At 49.7% G+C, this 22,392-nt stretch overlaps 1 protein-coding gene across 1 annotated transcript; it reads left to right on the top strand.

Moving 5' to 3' along the window:
- The first annotated feature begins 21,141 nt into the window (after positions 1-21,141).
- Positions 21,142-22,083, top strand: LOC113840777 (olfactory receptor 14C36-like). The gene has a single exon (XM_027447517.2). The coding sequence runs from the start codon at positions 21,142-21,144 to the stop codon at positions 22,081-22,083; it is 942 nt and encodes a 313-aa protein (XP_027303318.2).
- The last annotated feature ends 309 nt before the right edge of the window (positions 22,084-22,392 follow it).

Below are 22,392 nucleotides of genomic sequence, written 5' to 3'. Positions count from 1 at the left end.
TGCAAGTTGACCCTGCAGAGGGTATTCCAACACCTGTAACGGGGTCAGAGAAACGAGCTGTAGCAGTGCAAGTTGACCCTGTAGAGAAGGTGAAAAAATGGTATAGAGATTCAGGTCGTTTAGAACGCAGAGAGTCTTCTGCCAATCCAGGTAAGGCTTCTGCCAAATCTAGGTATAGAGATGACGAAGATGACGACGACGCTGGGCCATCAAGGATTCAGGAGGAGGAAGATGAGGATGCCGAAAAATCAACAGTAACTACCCGAAGCCTAAACGAGCGCAAGCTACGAGATGTGCGAAAAGATTTTGGTCGCTGTATAGGTGAGCAGCTTGTCACCTGGCTGCTCCGGTGCTGGGACTCTGGAGCCAATTGTGTGGAATTAGACGGCAGGGAAGCCAAGCAGCTGGGATCCCTTGCTCGAGACGCCGGCATTGACAAAGCAATTGCAGATTGTGGAGCACAATCCACCAGCCTCTGGAGGCGTCTCCTCTCAGCTGTGAGGGAAAGGTATCCCTTCAAGGAAGATATTTTATGTCTACCAGGCAAGTGGACCACTATGGAGAAGGGAATCCAGTACCTGAGGGAATTAGCCGTACGGGAAGTGATTTATGAGGATCCAGACCTCAGACAAACATCCAAAGACCCAGATGAAGTCAAGTGTACACGACCCATGTGGCGGAAGTTTGTACGGAGTGCACCATCATCATATGCCAGCTCATTGGCAATAATGGCCTGGAAAGAGGATGAGGAACCCACAGTGGATGAAGCGGCTAAACAACTCCGGCAGTACGAAGAAAGTCTCTCCTCTTCCTTACAGGCCTGCGTCTCAGCTGTGGAGAAACTTTCTGAAAAGGTTCACCAACTTGAAGAGAATCTATTGTCCTCCCCACCTGAACCAACCAGTGCCCACCGACCAAAAGAGAACACTTGGGAGAAACTTTCTGAAAAGGTTCACCAACTTGAAGAGAGATTATTCTCCTCCGTACCTGTACAAAGCAGTGTCTCAGCTGTCAGGGGTAGGCGTTCACCCGCACAAGGAAGACGATATGGTGGGTACTCACCCCGTGCCACCCTGTGGTTTTACTTACGAGACCATGGAGAGGACATGAGAAAATGGGATGGAAAATCTACCGCGACCCTAGAGGCACGGGTACGTGAGTTGCAAAAGAAAACAATCAGGAAAAAGGGATTCTCCGAAAAGTTTGCTGCTCCAACTTCCAGCAGACAGTCCTTCAAACACAGAAACGAAGAAGATTCTGACCAGGATTAGGGGGGCCCTGCCTCCAGCCAGGGGGAGGAAAGGGACAATCGAGTTTATTGGACTGTGTGGATTCGATGGCCTGGCACATCACGCGCACAGAAGTATAAGGCTTTAGTAGACACCGGTGCACAATGTACTATAATGCCATCGAGCTATAAAGGACCAGAGCCCATCTATATTTGTGGAGTGACAGGAGGATCTCAGCAGTTGACTGTATTGGAGGCTGAAGTGAGTCTGACTGGGAATGAGTGGGAAAAGCACCGCATTGTGACTGGCCCGGATGCTCCATGTATCCTTGGCATAGACTATCTTAGAAGAGGATATTGCAAGGACCCAAAAGGGTTCCGGTGGGCTTATTGTATAGCTGCCTTAGAGACAGAGGGCATTAAACAATTATCTACCTTGCCTGGTCTCTCAGAGGACCCCTCTGTTGTGGGGTTGCTGAGGGTCGAAGAACAGCAAGTGCCAATCGCTACCACAACTGTGCACCGGCGGCAATATCGCACTAACCGAGACTCCCTGATTCCCATCCATAAGCTAATTCGTCAATTGGAGAACCAAGGAGTGATCAGCAAGACCCATTCACCTTTCAATAGTCCCATATGGCCAGTACGAAAGTCTAATGGCGAGTGGAGACTAACAGTGGACTATCGCGGCCTGAACGAAGTCACGCCACCACTGAGTGCTGCAGTGCCGGACATGCTGGAACTTCAGTACGAACTTGAGTCGAAGGCAGCCAAGTGGTACGCCACAATTGATATCGCTAATGCATTTTTCTCCATCCCTCTAGCAGCAGAGTGCAGGCCACAATTTGCCTTCACTTGGAGGGGAGTCCAATATACTTGGAATCGGCTGCCCCAGGGGTGGAAACACAGCCCTACCATTTGCCATGGGCTGATCCAGTCTGCGCTAGAGCAGGGGGAAGCTCCTGAACACCTGCAGTACATCGATGACATTATTGTGTGGGGTGACACAGCAGAGGAAGTTTTCGAGAAAGGGAAGAAAATAGTCCAAATCCTTCTGAAAGCCGGTTTTGCCATAAAACAGAATAAAGTCAAAGGACCTGCACGAGAGATCCAGTTTTTAGGAATAAAATGGCAAGATGGACGTCGTCAAATCCCAATGGATGTGATCAACAAAATAACAGCTATGTCTCCACCAACTAACAAAAAAGAAACACAGACTTTCCTAGGTGTTGTGGGGTTTTGGAGAATGCACATCCCAAATTACAGTCTGATTGTAAACCCGCTCTACCAAGTAACCCGTAAGAAGAATGAGTTTGAATGGGGCCCTGAACAACGACAAGCCTTTGAACAAATCAAGCAGGAAATAGTCCATGCAGTAGCCCTTGGGCCAGTCCGAACAGGACCAGATGTAAAGAATGTGCTCTACACTGCAGCCGGGGAGAACGGCCCCACCTGGAGCCTCTGGCAGAAAGAACCTGGGGAAACTCGAGGTCGGCCCCTGGGGTTTTGGAGTCGGGGATACAGAGGATCTGAGGCCCGCTATACTCCAACAGAAATGGAGATATTGGCAGCATATGAAGGAGTTCGATCTGCTTCGGAGGTGGTCGGTACTGAAGCGCAGCTCCTCCTAGCACCCCGATTGCCGGTACTAGGCTGGATGTTCAAGGGAAGGGTCCCCTCTACGCATCATGCAACTGATGCTACATGGAGCAAGTGGGTTGCCCTGATTACTCAGCGGGCTCGAATAGGAAACCCCAGTCGCCCAGGAATATTGGAAGTGATCATGGACTGGCCAGAAGGCAAATACTTTGGGATATCATCAGAGGAGGAGGTGGGTCGTGCTGAAGAAGCCCCACTGTACAACCAGTTACCAGAGAATGAAAAGAAATATGCCCTGTTCACTGATGGGTCCTGTCGTATTGTGGGGAAGCATCGGAGATGGAAGGCTGCTGTATGGAGTCCTACGCGACGAGTTGCAGAAGCTGCTGAGGGAGAAGGTGAATCGAGTCAGTTTGCAGAAGTGAAAGCCATTCAGCTGGCTTTAGACATTGCTGAAGGAGAAAAATGGCCAGTTCTCTATCTCTACACCGATTCATGGATGGTAGCAAATGCCCTGTGGGGATGGTTACAGCAATGGAAGCAAAACAACTGGCAGCGTAGGGGCAAACCCATCTGGGCTGCTGCATTGTGGCAAGATATTGCTGCTCGGGTAGAGAACCTGGCTGTGAAAGTACGCCATGTAGATGCTCATGTGCCCAAGAATCGGGCTACTGAAGAACATCAAAACAACCAGCAGGTGGATCAGGCTGCTAAGATTGAAGTAGCTCAGGTGGACTTGGATTGGCAGCATAAAGGTGAATTATTTATAGCCCGATGGGCCCATGACACCTCAGGCCATCAAGGTAGAGACGCAACATACAGATGGGCTCGTGATCGAGGGGTGGACCTGACCATGGACGCTATAGCACAGGTTATTCATGACTGTGAAACATGTGCTGCAATCAAGCAAGCCAAACGGTCAAAGCCTCTTTGGTATGGAGGACGATGGCTGGAATATAAATATGGAGAGGCCTGGCAGATTGATTACATCACACTCCCTCAAACTCGCAATGACAAGCGCCACGTACTTACAATGGTGGAAGCAACCACCGGATGGCTGGAAACATATCCGGTGCCTCATGCCACCGCCCGGAACACCATCCTGGGCCTTGAAAAGCAAGTCCTATGGCGACATGGCACCCCAGAAAGAATAGAGTCAGACAATGGAACTCACTTCCGAAACAACCTTATAGACACTTGGGCCAAAGAACATGGTATTGAATGGGTGTATCACATCCCCTATCATGCACCAGCCTCCGGGAAAGTTGAACGATACAATGGCCTGTTAAAGACTACCTTGAAAGCAATGGGCGCTGGGACGTTCAAAAACTGGGATACGCATTTGGCAAAGGCCACCTGGTTAGTCAATACTAGGGGATCTACCAACCGAGCTGGACCTGCCCAATCAAACCTGTTACGTACAGGTTTGGGGATAAAGTTCCTGTAGTGCATGTAAAAAATATGCTGGGTAAAACAGTCTGGGCTACTCCTGCCTCAGGAAAAGGCAAACCTATTCGTGGAATTGTTTTCGCTCAGGGACCTGGATACACTTGGTGGGTGATGCATAAGAACGGAGAGGTCCGGTGTGTACCTCAAGGAGATTTAATACTGGGTGAGAATAGCCCATGAACTGAATTGTACCATGTTAATTAGTATATTATACTGTATGTTATCACTACCATGATTACTATAGGTGACTAATTAGAATGTATGGAAAAGAGTGTAACCTGAGCATGACATAAATGGTATGGAATAAGGGGTGGATAGATGTCCTGGTTTCAGTTAGAATTAATTTTCTTCCTAGTAGCTGGTGGAATGCTGTGTTTTGGCTTAGGATGAGAAGAGTGCTGATAACACCCCGATGCTTTAATTGTTGCAGAGCAGTGCTTATACCAAGCCAAGGACATCTCAGCCTTTTGCTCTGTCCTGCCAACGGGCAGGCTGGGGGTGCAGTAAGAGCTGGGAGGGGACAGACCCAGGACAGGTGACCCAAACTAGCCAAAGGGGTATTCCATACCATCTGACGTCATGCTAAACAATAGATAGGGGTGGCTAGCCGGGGGGAGGGGGCCGGACTGCTCGGGGTTAGGCTGGGCATCGGTCAGCGAGTGGTGAGCAATTGCATTGTGCATCACTTGTTTGTACATAGTATTATTACATAGTATTATTACTTTCCTATTATCACCATTGTATCATTATTATTATTATTGTTATTATTATTTTATTTTATTTATATTTTATTTTATTTTATTTTATTTTATTTTATTTTATTTTATTTTATTTTATATTTTCTGAAGGCGCCCCTGACTTCTCTTAGAAAGGCTTTCATGTGCTGGGCTGGGCTACAGTTACAGGGACAAAGACCACTGCTGGCAGTGGAGGTGTCAGACCTCCAGACTCTCATTTTCCTCGCGATGGAGTTCTCCAAAGAAGTAACCCTGGATGTGTAGCAACAGGAGAATGATGCTCCAAACTGAAATGCAACAAAATTTAGGCTTTGAAACAAGAAAATATTTTTATTATGTTCTTTGTGAAATCTTTTCCCTTAACTACACCATGCAAGCTCTGCAACACAAGGCGAGAAGGCTTGAAGAATACTATGGAAGAGATGTTAGGAGTTTCTGCATTTTAATAAGTTCCATGGTGTATTTTGGTGCTCAGTCTATGACGCTCAGGTACTGAGAGGAGAGTGATGCAACCGCTTGAGCAAGTAAAGTCAGGAGGAAAAGCTGAACTGACTTGGAGTATTAATGGGCCCCAGCGAGGGCTGTTGCTAACAAAGCCTCCCCAGGGACTTGTGAGGGCAGATACTTGGAGGCCATGGTTACAGACAGGCAAAGCACTGTGCTGAGAAAAGTCTTTGTTGGTTTTAGTGAAGCAGAAGAGCCAAGGCCTGACCCCTGGAACAGGGAGAGGAGATCCTGCAACACGAAATCTGGCTCAGTACTTTTCCTGTGGGATCTGTGGGATGGGGTGGGCAGTGTGATGCCGTGAGAAGAAGAGTGGTATGAAAACTCTGAGCTGCTGCATGTGTTGAAAGGAATCTATGAGGCCCCATCACAATGAATATAACATATCTCCTCCTAAGCTCTACCCAAGGGGACAAAACCTTCACGGCAGTTGGGGCATTCCCTTTTTATCAGCACCCTCTGACTTCTCCTCTGCAGGCTTTCCAATGATGTCCCACACATTGCCCTATTTTCTTGAAGTCTGCAGACACCCATGTCAGTTCACCATCTTGCTCTCATGCCTTGCTTTCACTGACCTCGTCAGCCCTCACCAGCTGTTGCTTGAAATACAAAGCAAGGGTCTGATCAGAGGGTGACCTCTGGCACCACAGCATGACCCTTTGAGGGACATTTCTTCCTCCTTGTAACCAGTGCCAGCCTTCCATGGAACACTATGTAGCAGTTTTTTCTTTCCTGCTCTTTCCTACTACCAAAGGAAGCTCCATCAGGGTGGAAAACACTCCTGAAGTAGGCATCCCAACCCAGCAGGCTCCTTGCGGCCTGTCAGCCAAGCAGACACAAGTCACCTCAGCAGCAGCATCCAAGCCAGGGGCCTGCTGCTGGCCTTGCAGCTTCTTGGCTAGACACAGCCAAGCCTTGTGCCTGCTGCTGCTGTGCAGTCATGGACTGAAGCAGAAGGGACAGGACAACCCATGTTGGGGCCTTCTTTCTGCCTGGGTCCTCCTGGGTCTGGAGGCAGAGGGGATCCCCCAGTCAGCATGCCAAGCAGGTGCCTTCTGCTGGCCTAGCAGGGCCACTGCCAGATGTCAGCCCAAAAGTGCAGATCCCAGGAAGAAGTCAAGGGTGACCTGCCACCTCCAGACACAAGTGACCTCCCAGTCCCTTTCTGTGACACGTTCCTGCTGCTGCCCTATCAAGTGCAGAGAGAGAAGTGACCTCACAGTCACTGCCACAGTCACATTCCTCCTGTTGGGGCCATGAGATCCTGAGGCAGAGCTGAGCTCCTCAGAGCATCCCCACCCATCTCCTCCTTGTGGCCTACAAGCTGATCAGATCAGGGTGAGCAAGAGAGTAAAGGTAAGGAAAAGGGGCTATGGGCTGACTTTTGGCTTGAAGGGATACTTACATCTCTCCTGGCCAGGCTTCTCCTGACTTCCCCATATCAGTCATCTTCATAGGGCAGCTTTCTGATGGCTTTCATGATCTCAGAGTATCTGTCTCATATCTGATGGCTACTCCTTTCTTGAGACTGACGTGGCACCTAAGTCAGGATGGTGAAGAACACAAAGGCTGTAGGTGAACCCTGCACAATATGCCCAGCAGTTCTTGTACCACCCCAAAATTTTGTTTCCTGCCTCCAAGTTTTAGATATGGAATGGCTTCTGTGCACCCAGGGTACCTTTTTCCAAACCCTCATGCATGGTTCAGTTTGCCCCAAGCGTCTTGGAGGCAGTGGCCCCCTCTGTGTAGAAAACTGAATGAAGTCCTAAAGGATGACTTCAGGCAAAAGCTGACACCTCTGACATGACAACCACTACCGAAGACCTCTTCCTCTATGCAGCCTACCAGGTACTTAGAACGAGCCGATCTCAGAAACTACATGCACAGCAAGTGCCTTCTGCTGCCCTACCACGGACACTGGCAGATGTGAGCCTAAAGGCACAGATCCCAGCCAGGAGTCAAGGGTGACCTGTCAGCTACTTCGGAAAGCTGTCACTTCACAGGCCATTTAACAGCCATTCACTTCCAGCTGGACTTAATGTTTCTGATACACCACTGAGCTAGTAATACCACAACTAGAAAACACCCCGTTTTTGGGCCCAGATCTGCCCAGGTAGAAATGATCTGGTTGTGATCCTCCAAGTTCATGGCACACCTGCTGGGCTCCCAGCCTCTCTGACACTCAGGAGCCAGTTTCGTGCCAGTCCTGGGTGGTGCTAGGGCAGGAGGGACCTTGCAGGCAATGTTCCAGCCCTATTCCTGTTGGCGGTCTCTCAGCTCCTAGTGCACAGTGGGGATCGCATTCGTATCTAGAAGCCATGAGCCTGAAGCTGGCCTAGAAGGCACTCAGGGGAAGCACCCTCTCAGCCCCAGCCCCAGCCCCAGCCCGAACCCCATCTGGCGGTGCTGCTCTGCAGAGTGAGGGTGCTGTGGTGCCCGCTGCCCTGGGGCTGCTGAGCTCTCCTCTGCCTGCTCACACCACACTGAGCACTTGAGCTCTAGACAGTCCACACAGGACACAACATGGTGCTCAGCAGTAAATATTGGAGTCATCTTTCTAAGACAAGGTATCAGTTTCTCAGAGACTGGCAGCACAGTGGTCTGCTTGTGGGTATTGATGAGTTACTAAATATTCCTCATGTTTGGGGTTGGAATTTCTTTTTCTTTCATTTTTCGTTTCCTTTCCCTTACTTATGTGTCTAGGCAGGGCCATGGGGTGTCTCTAAGGGCACAAAGGGCAGGCGAGTCCTGGTCCATGAGGCCTCAAGAAGGTTATCCTCAATTACTCTACACTCTTAGAGGTCTTTGTCCTCTGGCTCTTCAGCACCACTCCTGGCATGGCAGAGCTGTCCTTACCCCATGGACTCCTCAGATTCCCCTTTTCCTTTACCAGGGTCTTCTTTGGATGGCCATTAATTTTATGAGGTTCTAATCCCTACCAACTCAGCGTTGCATGTTGTCGTGGTTTAACCCGGCCGGCAGCTAAACACCACGCAGCCGTTCGCTCACCCTCCCCCCTCCCTCTCTGGGACGGGGGAGAGAAATGGAAAGTGAAGCCCGTGAGTTGAGATAAAGACAGTTTAATAAGACAGGAAAATAATAATAACAAAAATAATAATAACAATAATAATAATACTTGCTTTTCAAGGCCCAGGATAGTGTTCCGGGCGGTGGCATGAAGCACAGGATATGTTTCCAGCCATCCGGTGGTTGCTTCCACCATTGTAAGTACGTGGCGCTTGTCATTACGAGTCTGAGGGAGTGTGATGTAATCAATCTGCCAGGCCTCTCCATATTTATATTCCAGCCATCGTCCTCCATACCAAAGAGGCTTTGACCGTTTGGCTTGCTTGATTGCAGCACATGTTTCACAGTCATGAATAACCTGTGCTATAGCGTCCATGGTCAGGTCCACCCCTCGATCACGAGCCCATCTGTATGTTGCGTCTCTACCTTGATGGCCTGAGGTGTCATGGGCCCATCGGGCTATAAATAATTCACCTTTATGCTGCCAATCCAAGTCCACCTGAGCTACTTCAATCTTAGCAGCCTGATCCACCTGCTGGTTGTTTTGATGTTCTTCAGTAGCCCGATTCTTGGGCACATGAGCATCTACGTGGCGTACTTTCACAGCCAGGTTCTCTACCCGAGCAGCAATATCTTGCCACAATGCAGCAGCCCAGATGGGTTTGCCCCTACGCTGCCAGTTGTTTTGCTTCCATTGCTGTAACCATCCCCACAGGGCATTTGCTACCATCCATGAATCGGTGTAGAGATAGAGAACTGGCCATTTTTCTCCTTCAGCAATGTCTAAAGCCAGCTGAATGGCTTTCACTTCTGCAAACTGACTCGATTCACCTTCTCCCTCAGCAGCTTCTGCAACTCGTCGCGTAGGACTCCATACAGCAGCCTTCCATCTCCGATGCTTCCCCACAATACGACAGGACCCATCAGTGAACAGGGCATATTTCTTTTCATTCTCTGGTAACTGGTTGTACAGTGGGGCTTCTTCAGCACGACCCACCTCCTCCTCTGATGATATCCCAAAGTATTTGCCTTCTGGCCAGTCCATGATCACTTCCAATATTCCTGGGCGACTGGGGTTTCCTATTCGAGCCCGCTGAGTAATCAGGGCAACCCACTTGCTCCATGTAGCATCAGTTGCATGATGCGTAGAGGGGACCCTTCCCTTGAACATCCAGCCTAGTACCGGCAATCGGGGTGCTAGGAGGAGCTGCGCTTCAGTACCGACCACCTCCGAAGCAGATCGAACTCCTTCATATGCTGCCAATATCTCCATTTCTGTTGGAGTATAGCGGGCCTCAGATCCTCTGTATCCCCGACTCCAAAACCCCAGGGGCCGACCTCGAGTTTCCCCAGGTTCTTTCTGCCAGAGGCTCCAGGTGGGGCCGTTCTCCCCGGCTGCAGTGTAGAGCACATTCTTTACATCTGGTCCTGTTCGGACTGGCCCAAGGGCTACTGCATGGACTATTTCCTGCTTGATTTGTTCAAAGGCTTGTCGTTGTTCAGGGCCCCATTCAAACTCATTCTTCTTACGGGTTACTTGGTAGAGCGGGTTTACAATCAGACTGTAATTTGGGATGTGCATTCTCCAAAACCCCACAACACCTAGGAAAGTCTGTGTTTCTTTTTTGTTAGTTGGTGGAGACATAGCTGTTATTTTGTTGATCACATCCATTGGGATTTGACGACGTCCATCTTGCCATTTTATTCCTAAAAACTGGATCTCTCGTGCAGGTCCTTTGACTTTATTTTGTTTTATGGCAAAACCGGCTTTCAGAAGGATTTGGATAATCCTAACAATAATAATAATAATAATAATAATACAATGGTGATTTTCTTTCTGAGAATAGCTGGGATTTCTAATATTATGCATAGTATTATAGGTGAATTTGCTGAAGATGTGTGTATTCAAGTACAGTCCTAATGGAATCCCTTAGTTCCCGGTTCCTCAAGCTGAGGGGACAAGATGAGGGGGTTCAGTGCTGGAGGTACCACTGAGTACAGAACTGTGACCAGATGGGGAGGAAATGGAGGGGGGCTTCAGTTCGGCAAAGATGGAACTGCTGATCATCAGGGAGGTGACAACGAGGTGAGGGAGGCATGTGGAAAAGGCTTTGTGCCGGCCCTGCTCAGAGGGCATCCTCAGCACTGCCCTGAAGATCTCCACATATCCACAAGATCCACAATGAAAACAAAAAAAAACAAATTCTAACAAAATGCTAAACAGAATTGCCCAGACTTCTCTGAGTTAGGAATCTGAGCAGGAGAGCTTGAGGATCTGGGGGATTTCACTGAAGAACTGGTCCACAGTATTTCCGTGGCAGAGGGGAAGGGAAAATGTGTTGGCCGTGTGCAGGACAGCATTGAGAAAGCCACTGCCCCAGGCAGCTGCTGCCATCTGGGCACAAGCTCTGCTGCCCAGGAGGCTCCCGTAGTGCAGGGGCTTGCAGATGGCAACGTAGCGGTCGTAGGCCATGACAGTGAGAAGTGAATACTCTGCATCAAAAAAAAGACTAAAAAAAGTACTTGGGCAGCACATCCTTGATAGGAAATGGCCCTGGTCTCCCAGAGGGCATTGGCCATGGCTTTGGGCAGAGTGGTGGAGATGCAGCCCAGGTCGAGGAGGGCGAGGTTGAGGAGGAAGAAGTACATGGGGGTGTGGAGGCGGTGGTCGCAGGCTGTGGTGCTGAGGATGAGGCCGTTGACCAGGAGGGCAGCCAGGTAGATGCCCAGGAAGAGCGCGAAGTGCAGGAGCTGCAGCTCGCGCGTGTCTGCGAATGCCAGCAGGAGGAACTCGCTCACAGAGCTGATGTTGGGCATTTGCTTGTTTTGTTTATGTTCTTCTGCTAAAGGAACAGAAAGAGATTGAAAATATATCAGGATTATCTGAGAAAAAATCATTTCCGTTTTTCAATTAAACCTCTCAAAGCATTTGCCGAACTGCACTTAGTTGGCAGTTCTTTTTGCTTCATTGGTTTCAGTTGTTCTCTGCTGGCGTGTCCTTGAGCTGCAGGGCAAATGCACCAAGGAGGTTCTCCTGAGAAGAACCTGGACACTGCTGAGAGCAGAGGAATCCAGGCTCAAAGTTCACATCTCCAGACCCCTCACCGTGGCCCCATACTCCCCTTTCCCCAAGCACATTAAATGTCAGAGTGCTGCTGTCAGGAAAGTTGTACTCAGTTGTTCATGTGAAAAGGACCTGAACACTTCTGAGGGCAGAGAAATCCAGGCTCAAAATGCCCATCTCCACACCCCTCACCTTGTCCCCGTACTCACCTTTCCCCAAACACCCGGAGGGCACACCAATGCCTCTGAAACCCCCATCCCCAGCCAGCCTGGGAACAAGACCAGCAGCAGCACAGCCAGCTGGAGAAGCCAGCAGGAATGCCAGCGTGCTGCTGCCAGGGGAGGCAAGGCCAGGGAGGGACAGACAGACACTCAGCAGACCCTCCTGTGCTGCAGCTCTGCCTGTAGAGGAGGCAGCTCCTGCTGGGGACACCGGGGGCTTGAGGGTAGAGGCTCTGCTGGTGGGAGAGGAGAGCAGGGGATGTCCCAGGGAAGGCGCCTGCCCTGCAGGGGATGGCAGGGAGGTGCCTGAGCCCTCCCTTGCACAGCATTTCTGGTAGCAGCTCCCTCTCACCGCCTGCCCTGCTCATATCTCTACTGCCTTCCTATGCACCTGCTGGAAACAGGATCTCTGTCCCCATGTATCTTCCATGTCCTTGCTCACAGACCCCATCCCACAAGCTGTGTACTTCCTGAGTACAGGACATCACAGGGGCTGCAGATCCTGAAGACCTGATATGGCCTGAGGAGACAACAAACGTTGTTGTTTCAGTCTTTAGGCAGAGGTGCCTGAAGGGATTTGATCACGTTAATTGCTGCCGTGTTGATCTCTCCCTGCAATACTCTTGGAGTCTCAGTCTCCTGTACAATCCAGACAATTCATTGTCATGAACCCTGCCTCCCCTCCACACCAAGAATCTGAAAGCATAGAATCCAAGCAAGTCTTCCATTTCAGATAAACCAAGCCTCGGTCTTCCTGCTAAAATGCCCCCTCAAAAATACCATTCTCTAAAACATTTTCTATGCCACATTACAGGTAGAATAAGACACATCCTGACAGATGCTATCAGCCATTGGATGTGCCAGCTGTAGAAGACCCTTCCAGCAACCCCACCTGCATGGCCCTGCTGCCAGAGCCTCACGGTGCCAAGAGCCTGCAGATGTGTCCTGCCACACGCTGCCCTCTGTTGTTGCGCTCCTCAGTGCCTCCAAGCCCTCCTTCTCTCCTCTCTGTGTGCCAGCTACGGTCAGAGCCCCCAGCCCTGCTGCGCTGTGCAGAGGAGCTGCTCCTGGGCACAGCTGTCTCTCTGCTTCATGGGACTTTTTAAAAAGTGTTTTCTCTGTCCCACGAGCCTGGCCCAGCTCAGCAGCACAGCACCAGCCCAAGGCACTGCAATCACCCCTCTGGGGGCTTGGCTGATGAGCCCACACACTAACCTCAGGCACTCAGAGACAATTGAAGACATCTCTCCAGAAGTGCAAGTCAGAGGCAAGTTTCCTGCAGTGTCCCCCTGAGGGCCAGCACTGACACAGCCTCCCTTGGAGCTCGTTAGAGCAGAACCCTGGAGGCAGTGAGGACAAGAAGACAAAGGCAGTGTGAAGGTGACACTGATGTGGAGGAAAACTGGATGTGTTTCACCAAGCACAAGGGCCAGGCCTTGACCCCTGTCCTCTGTGAAGGGACATCCTTTCCCTTCAGACACTGCTCAGGGCTCTTTGTGGGGCAGTAGGAGTTGGGGATGTGCATGGCCAAGTGCAGGAGAATGGTACGACCCCTGCGTGGTTCATTGGAGGGGGTGAGGAGGCAATGAGGCCCTGGTGCTTTCACAGTTAGCTGTCTCGTCATAGGCCTCAGTGACACAGAGCCACAGCTATAGCCGTGGATGCAAAGACCTTGGTCCTGTTGGGACTTTGAGCCTCTCCACAGCCATTGCTCCTCTCCTCACCAGGCTGTCTGAGGGACTCCCAGACTTCCAAATCTTTCACTACTGGATGCAGACCCTTCTGTGTGTAGTGTCACATGGGATCTGAGCTGAGTCTGATAACTCAGATCTTCTTGGTGGCCTTGCTCCTCATAAGGCAACTCTGTAGGAAGCTGACCTGGTTCCTGGTGAGCAGGCACCACTGCTCGTCTGGCATCCCTCGTGGTGCTCAGGGCCTCCTCCTCCTGGGCACTGCTCACTCAGCAGGGTCCCAGTCTGCCCTAATGCATGGAGTTGCTCTTCCTCTGGTGCAGGACTGGGTCCTTCTCCTTGTAAACATCAAGAAGATACTTTAGGCAAAATCCTGCAGTTTCTCAACATTCCCCCACACTGATGCTCCATTCTGTCAGCTGTTCATGTCTGCAGGCAGATGCTTCAACCTTTGTGTGACTGTGTTATCTCTGACAAGATAGTAGCATTACGAGCTGCAGGAACTTTTGGATGATACAGGAGTAACCAGTTGAATGGAACTGCAACACCGAGTCACAGAAAAACAGAGAGTGGAAGGCTGCCAGATTTTACTTTTTCTGTTCTTCCTTCTCATGCATACTGTCAGTTTCTCTGGAGCTATGTCCTAAATGTTATGGGGCTGTGCAGGTCAAAGTTAGAAGGGCCAAAGCTCAGCTGGAGCTCAATCTGGCTATGACTGTCAAAGACAATAAACACTGCTTATATAAATAACTTAAATAAAGGAGGATTAAGGAGAATCATCATCCTTTATTAGATGTGGTGGAAATCTCGTGATGATTTAGAGATTAGGTTGAGAAAGGCTGAGGTAAAGGAGCTCAAGGATGCAGTAAGGAAACTCTTTGGAAACCTGCTTTTTTGGAATCAGTAATGACTGTGAGTTCCCTGATTTTTTCAGGAACTGCAAAGAAAAAACAATTATTACATTTCTCTAAAATATTTTGTTCAAATTATTTCTTTTGATTTAAATAATATTATCCTTAACTTGGTACCTGATTTTTTTTTTTTTTCATTTTAAATACCCAGTCTTCTAATTACCTAAAGAAGCAGGCTTACCATGTAGAGAAATACACACAAAAAGAAAAACTAAAACAAAAACAAACATCAGAACCACTTTGTTATCCGCTTTCATCTCTTCCCATCTCCTCTGGAGCTGGGGGAGCAGACCCAGCATGCAGGAGGGGCTAAGGACCAGGAGCCCTGGTGTCAGATGGAGGTTGGGTCAGGGCTGCTGCTTCCCTGGAGCCAGGGCCATGGCCTGCAGCAGAACGTGGCCTTTTCACTGTTACTCTCTTTTGGTCTCCACATTTTTCTCCTTTTCTCTTTTATTTGGCTAAGCCATCAGATCTCCTGTACCTTGGTGACAGTCCTGTTGTCTCTACAGTGGCATCCCAATTCCTGCAGGCAGCAGCAAGCACTGTGCAGCCATGGGTGACAGCTGGCCTCCCTGCTGGCACCACAATAACAAGAGGGTCTTGCTTAGGGCAAACCCACAAGCCCAGACGCCTCTTCCAAAGCTGCTGCCAGGAATACAGCCAAGGGGTTGCTCCCTGCTCTTCTGTTATCTGGGCATCTTTGTGGAGTTCAGGCTTAAAAAGTCCCAGGGTGTTCTGTGAGGGATCAAGGGCTGCACCAAGAGCTCTCTTTATCTTGGCACTTGCCAAAGTAGACAACTGGATTGATCTCGATGGGACTGCACCTCCTGCAGTGGGGCTGATGGCCGATTCAGGCCTGCAGAGGAATCTGGAGCTGCCGGAGATGTCAGGGGATCTTCAGGGACAAGGTGTTCAGTGGGCAGTGATTAGGACCTCATAAAATGAGTGACCATCCAAAGAATTTTTAGGTGTATTTTTCAGAGGGAAAAGTGAATCTGAGGTGTCTTTGTTCTAAGGAAGTCGTGGTCTCCCTGATGGTATGCATTGGCATGTGTTCCTACCTGAAGTCCCCCTATATCTCCTTCCCATTCCTGGACCTGGTGGTGTCATTTCTGTACTCAGTGTTGCCTCCAGCAGTGAACCCCCTCATCTACAGCATGAGGAACCAGGAGCTCCAGGCTGCAGTGAGGAAATTGTTTGAATACTTGCTTCTTCAGCATCATTAGTGTACTTGTAATACTAATAGGACACCCAGGTTTTCTGAGAAACCGTTAGGGCAATCGACTGCAAATATTAGTGGCAGTTTTTATTTTTGTTTATATAATATTATTCTTGTCCTTCTACCTGTTATTTATTTTATTATTTGAGAATGTGGCTTCACATGCAGATAAACACAAAAAAGACCCAATAATGGGTAAAAAGGCAATATCTCATCACCTCCTACCAGCAGACTGATGCTCATTAGGCTTTTGAAAAACTGTTGCATTGGAGTGCCTGCCCCAGGAGTCATTGATGAACACTGCGTTATGTGCCATGGAATATATGCTGGGTCAGGCTGGGTCAGCAGTCACAGCCCTCCAGACCTAGTTCCCACCCGCAGTCGAGTCAGTGATGGGTCAGAGTGAGAAGCAGAGAAGGCCTCGATGTTGTGCAAACACTGCTCAGGGACAGCGACCACAGCCGTGGGTGACCAACACTGCTCTGGTCACATCAAAAACACAGCGCTGCAGGGACTGTTCTGCAGAGAGCAACTCCATCCCAGCCAGAGCCAGTGTCCTCATGAGGGACAAGAAGGCCCTGGAAGGAGCCATGAAGGTGCTAATAAGCACCAGGACAGCTGAGGAAGCCCAAAGGCCCTTCTGAAGGGTCACTGAGTGCCACCTGAGAGGCAGTGCTGGGCAATGGGGAGGGCCAGTAGAAAGACTTGTGAGAAGGCTGTGAGAAACAAGGAAATCTATGGCTTTAGCAGATCCTTAAAGGCCTGCCTGAGTCCCCAAATGGAAAGCAATCTATGTCTGTGGGTTGACGAGAAGGAAGTGGTGAGTCCCAGGTGGGGGACAGGGCTGAAGGTCCCTGCGTGAAGCTGGGCTGATGGAGAAGTGTCCACCCTGCATGTGTGCCTCAGCCTGGGAGCAGGGGCCTGCCCGCGGTGCGGGATGTCTGGGCTGTGCTCAGCCATGCCCCAGGAGATGACCTTGCTCTCTTCCGCCCCACCACTCCCCACACGGGGCAGGCCCTCAGGAAACACCCCTGAGCCTGGAGATGCACCAACCTGCTGCAGTGAGGTGCCACTACTGCAGGGGAAGAAGGAAGGGTTGGAGAGACACGTGGGGTCTGTGGGCAAGAGTGGTGTGGCCTAGGGAAGTGAGTGCCTGGGAAAAGTTACCCTGGAGCCATAGAAGCCATTCTGGAAAGAAAACTTGGAGGCAGGAACCTCACTTTTGTGATGGTGCAGAGCTGCTGGGCACATTGTGCAGGATGCTCTGATGGACTTTTGTGTCCTTTTCCAGCGTGTCTTAAGTCCCACTTTTCTCAGATACAGAGTAGCCAACAGAGGTGTGATGAATACTCTGAGATCATGAAAGCCATCGGAAAGCTGATCCCAATGAGATAACTGAGATGGACGGATCAGGAGAAGAATGGACAGCAGAGATGTGAGATTTGGGGGAGGGAATAGGGGCTTGGCCTGCAGAAATTAAGGATGTTGTAGAGGTAAGAGTGTTCAGGTTATGCTGAGGCAGCTGTAACTGTGACTTGAAATAGTCATACAAGGCTATTCCCCAGCTTCAATCTGTAAACTTAATTCCTAAACCTAAATGCTACTCAGCACCCTGACAGGAATCCACTACTCAGGTTTAGGTTAAGGTTAAGACTGACCTGAAAGTATCCCTTGAAGACAAAACTCAGCCCATAGGCGGTTCCCCTAGCTCTTAATCACTCTCATCTCTGCCCTTAACACTAGCATTAAAATGGTCTATTTAACATTAGAAAAATGCTTAAGAGACCTAAACAAGCCGTAACTCCAAACAAAAGTGAGGGGCCATGGATCTGATCAGCTTGTGGGCCACAAGGAGGAGAAGGGTTGGGATGCTCTGAGGAGCTCAGCTCTGCCTCAAGGTCTCCTGCCCCAGCAGAAGGAATGTGACTGTGGCAGTGACTGTGAGGTCACTTCTGTCTCTGCACTTGATAGGCAGCAGCAGGAACGTGTCACGGAAAGGGACTGGGAGGTCACTTGTGTCTGGAGGTGGCAGGTCACCCTTGACTTCTTCCTGGGATCTGCACTTTTGGGCTGACATCTGGCAGTGGCCCTGTTAGGCCAGCAGAAGGCACCTGCTTGGCATGCTGACTGGGGGATCCCCTCTGCCTCCAGACCCAGGAGGACCCAGGCAGAAAGAAGGCCCCAACATGGGTTGTCCTGTCCCTTCTGCTTCAGTCCATGACTGCACAGCAGCAGCAGGCACAAGGCTTGACTGTGTCTAGCCAAGAAGCTGCAAGGCCAGCAGCAGGTCCCTGGCTTGGAAGCTGCTGCTGAGGTGACTTGTGTCTGCTTGGCTGAGAGGCCGCAAGGAGCCTGCTGTGTTGGGATGCCTACTTCAGGAGGGGTTTCCACCCTGATGGAGCTTCCTTTGGTAGTAAGAAAGAGCAGGAGAAAAAAACTTGCCACAAAGTGTGCCCTGGAATGTTGGCACTGGCCATGAGGAGGAAGAAATGTCCAGGGGAAAAACTGGTCTCACTTCTATTGTCAGAGACAAAGAAGGCATTAAGTACCTCAGCCTTTACCTTATCTCAAGATCGTCAACAGATTTCCTGCATATCTAATAAAGGATGATGGTTCTCCTTAATCGTTCTTTATTTATAGTATATTTATAAAGAGTTTTTCATTGTCTTTGAGAGTCACAGACTGATTGAGCTCCACCTGGGCGGGCTTTGTTACTTCTAATTTTTACCTGCACGGCCCCTCAACATTCAGGACACAGCTCCAGACAAACTGACAGCATGCATGAGAAGAAAGCACAGAAGAGGTGGAACCTGACAGCCTTCCATTCCCTACTCTTATGTGACTGTGCTGCAATTCCATTCAACTGGTTACTCCTGTATTATCCAAACTTTCCTGCAACTCTCTCTTCTCAGAGACAGCACAATCACACACAAAGATTGAACTGCCTGCCTTCAGACATGAAGAGCTGACAGAATGGAGCATCATTGTGGTGGGAGCTTGAGAAACTGAAGGATTTTACCTACAGAAACCTCTTGACATTTACAAGGAGAAGAGCCCAGTCCTGAACCAGAGGAAGAGGAACCCCAGACATTTGGGCAGACTGGGACACTGCTGAGTGAGCAGTGCCCAGGAGGTGGAGGGCTGGGACTCCATAAGGGATGCCATACGAGCAGTGTTACTTGCTCACCAGGAGCTAAGCCAGCTTCCTACGGAGCTGCCTTACGAGGAGTATGGCCACCAAGAGCATCCTAGTTATCAGACACAGCTCAGATCTGGGATAAGGCTGACCCCCGCCTCATCACAACCTCAACAGCATGTGTTCTCACCTTGGCAATTCCAAAGGGACACAATTACTGGCATGTGCTGGGACTTGGTCTGTGCTTACTGAGCCTCAGTCAGTGCCACTGACTGAGCAGGTGCAGATGGTTACCACCACACTGTTCTACCAGTTGGGGACAGGCTGGACATCAGTCAGTAATGAGCAATTGCACTGTGCTTAACTTGCTTTCTACATAACAATAACAGCAACTATTTCAGTCCTTTAAACTGCCCTTATCTCAACACATAAGCATTTGGGGGGTGGGGGGCTGGTGTGAGGCAACAGCTGTGTGGTGCTGAGCTGCCCACCAGGTTAAAGCACAACATGTTTGACAACAACAGAGGGCAGCTTGTGGCAGGACACATCTGCAGGCTCTTGACACCGTGAGGCTCTGGCAGCAGGGCACTGCAGGTGGGGTTGCCAGAGGGGTCTTGTTCAGCTGGCACATCTGATGGCTGATAGCATTGCTCAGGACGGGTCTCTCTGTTTCTGCAGTGCTTTAGACAATAGCATTATGAGGGCATTTCAAGAAGAAGATCAAGGCTAGGCTTATCTGAAGGGTAAGGCTTTTTTTCCAGTCTGTGGCTTCAGACTCCTGCAGTAGAGGGGAGGCAGATTTCATGGTAATGGACTGTCAGGATTGTACAGGAGACTGAGACTCCTGGAGCATTGCATTGAGAAATCAGTATGTCAGTGATGAAATTGGTTAAGAACCTTCCCAAACATCATCTCCTGGGCTGCACCAAGATCATATTGTGGTCCTCTCAGGTTTTATCCTAGCCGGTCTTTAGGAGCTAAAAAAGCCCTGATATCTCCTGCCTTTGGGAGGCATCTGCAGGCCAAAGCAGAGTACACAGCATTTGCAAAGAGCAGGAGCTGCCTCCTCTGCAGGCAGAGCTGCAGCACAGGAGGGTCTGCTGAGTATCCATCTGTCCCTCCCTGGCCTTGCCTCCCCTGGCAGCAGCACTTTGGCATTCCTCCTGGCTTCTCCAGCTGGCCGTGCTGCTGCTGGTCTTGTTCCCAGGCTGGCTGGGGATGGGGCTTTCACATGCCCATGAGGTGAGCCCTCGGTGTGCTTGGGGGAAGGCGAGTATGGGGCCAGCGTGAGTGGTCTGGAGATGGGCACTTTGAGCCTGGATTCCTCTGCTCTCAGCAGTGTTCAGGTTCTTTTCAGATGAACTACTGAGTACAACTTTCCTGGAGCTCTCACAGGGCGGCTGAGACCAGCACTTATGGACAGATTGTCTGTCCTCACTAAAGGACACTCTGCACTGTAGGTACAGTCCCTTTTTCTCTGAGCAGACACAAAGTTTCCCTTCAAGTGCAGGGGGAATGCCCAGGATTTCTGTTTTAGAAAAACTCAGCAGTGTCCAGGTTCTGTAGGCACTGGAACAGGCACCACAGGGAAGTGGTCACAGCGCTAAGGCTGTCCGAATTTAAATATTTGGGCAACCCCCTCAGGCATATGGACTGATTTTTGGGTGGTCATGTACAAATTCAGTGGTGGGATCTGATGATCCTTGTGGAACACTTTCAAGTCAGGATATTCTATGATTCTATGACTCTAGGAACATAGGAGCAGAATTGCACTGTAGCTAAAAGACCGGCCAACATAGGGCAGCTGAGCCCAGAACTGATGGACTGGGTGTCTCTCCTCTTGGAAGAGCATTCTGCTCTAAAAATGCAGTATCTGTGACTCTGAAGTTGTACAAGGTTTCACTTGGAGTGCAACTGAATGCCCAGGATTTACGCCTTAGAAAGACTCATCAGGTGTGGTGGACCAGCTGAACAAAGAGTACAAATCAAATAAAAAAAGAAACAAATAAATAAATAAATCTCCACACGTCTGCTCTGTGATGAACTTCGAGCAAAACTAGGGAAATCTCTGATATCAGGAGTGAAGTGAATCTGAGACTGCCCCATGTTCCTACCATGTTGCTACCTTGAGCTGTAGTGCAGGACTGATTGTTCCATTGCCCACAGAAGAACACTCTTCTCCCAGAGAGACACACAATCACCTAGAAGTCATTAAAGGGACCTTAAAAATAACTGCCTGCAAGTGGACAATCAATTGATTTTAAATGAGAAAACTGAGTTTTCCTCTGATAAGTCTGTTGTACATTACTACTATTCTATCTCTTTGTGCAGGACCACTTCACAGAAATAATGCAAATGTCCAACAGCAGCTCAGTCACTGAGTTCCTGCTGCTGGCATTCGCAGACACGCGCGAGCTGCAGCTCCTGCACTTTGCGCTCTTCCTGGGCATCTACCTGGCTGCCCTCCTGGGCAACGGCCTCATCTTCAGCGCCGTAGCCTGCCACCACCGCCTCCACACCCCCATGTACTTCTTCCTCCTCAACCTCGCCCTCCTCGACGGGGGCTGCATCTCCACCACTCTGCCCAAAGCCATGGCCAATGCCCTCTGGGACACCAGGGCCATCTCCTATCAAGGCTGTGCTGCACAGGTCTTCTTTTTTGTCTTGTTGATGTCATCGGAGTATTTCCTTCTCACTGTCATGGCCTACGACCGCTACGTTGCCATCTGCAAGCCCCTGCACTATGGGAGCCTCCTGGGCAGCAGAGCTTGTGCCCAGATGGCAGCAGCTGCCTGGGGCAGTGGCTTTCTCAATGCTGTCCTGCACACGGCCAACACATTTTCCCTTCCCCTCTGCCACGGAAATACTGTGGACCAGTTCTTCTGTGAAATCCCCCACATCCTCAAGCTGTCCTGCTCAGATGCCTACCTGAGGGAAGTTGGGGCACTTGTGTTTAGTTTTTCTTTGGCCTTTGGTTGTTTTGTTTTCATTGTTCTGTCCTATGTGCAGATCTTCAGGGCAGTGCTGAGGATGTCCTCTGAGCAGGGCCGGCACAAAGCATTTTCCACGTGCCTCCCTCACCTGGCCGTGGTCTCCCTGATGGTCAGCACTGGCATTTTTGCCTACTTGAAGCCCAACTCAATCTCTTCCCCATCCCTGGATCTACTGGTGTCACTTCTGTACTCGGTGGTACCTCCAGCAGTGAACCCCCTCATCTACAGCATGAGGAACCAGGAGCTCAAGGATTCAGTCAGGAAACTGTTTTTGTATGTGCTTATTAAATATCAATATTGTTAGTATTATTGTGATTTTTATCATATTATTTTTATCCTTGTAAACATTAATAATAATCCTGTCAGGACTACTATTGTATTTGAGAAATGAACATGACAAATTTTCATATCTTTTTTCTTTTCTTTATATTATTTTCATGACTTCTGATATTGGTTGAATTTATTTAGTAATTTTTTACTTTGAGTACATCTTCTAATCAACCTATTGAACTAGGCATCCTCTGTATGTATAGACAATAAAGAAGACAGCATAAATTCACTGGTCTCAGCTGCCATCTCTTGCCATCTACTCTGGATCTGGGAGAGAAGCCCC

Source organism: Anas platyrhynchos, chromosome W (assembly GCF_047663525.1).
Source record: "Anas platyrhynchos isolate ZD024472 breed Pekin duck chromosome W, IASCAAS_PekinDuck_T2T, whole genome shotgun sequence".
Lineage (NCBI taxonomy): Eukaryota > Metazoa > Chordata > Aves > Anseriformes > Anatidae > Anas > Anas platyrhynchos.
The sequence above is the reverse complement of the archived record's forward strand: the minus strand, read 5'-3'. Positions and strand labels throughout refer to the sequence as shown.

Excerpts from the sequence above, each read along its gene's own strand:
- LOC113840777 (XM_027447517.2), top strand. The coding sequence starts at position 21,142 with ATGTCCAACAGCAGCTCAGTCACTGAGTTCCTGCTGCTGGCATTCGCA.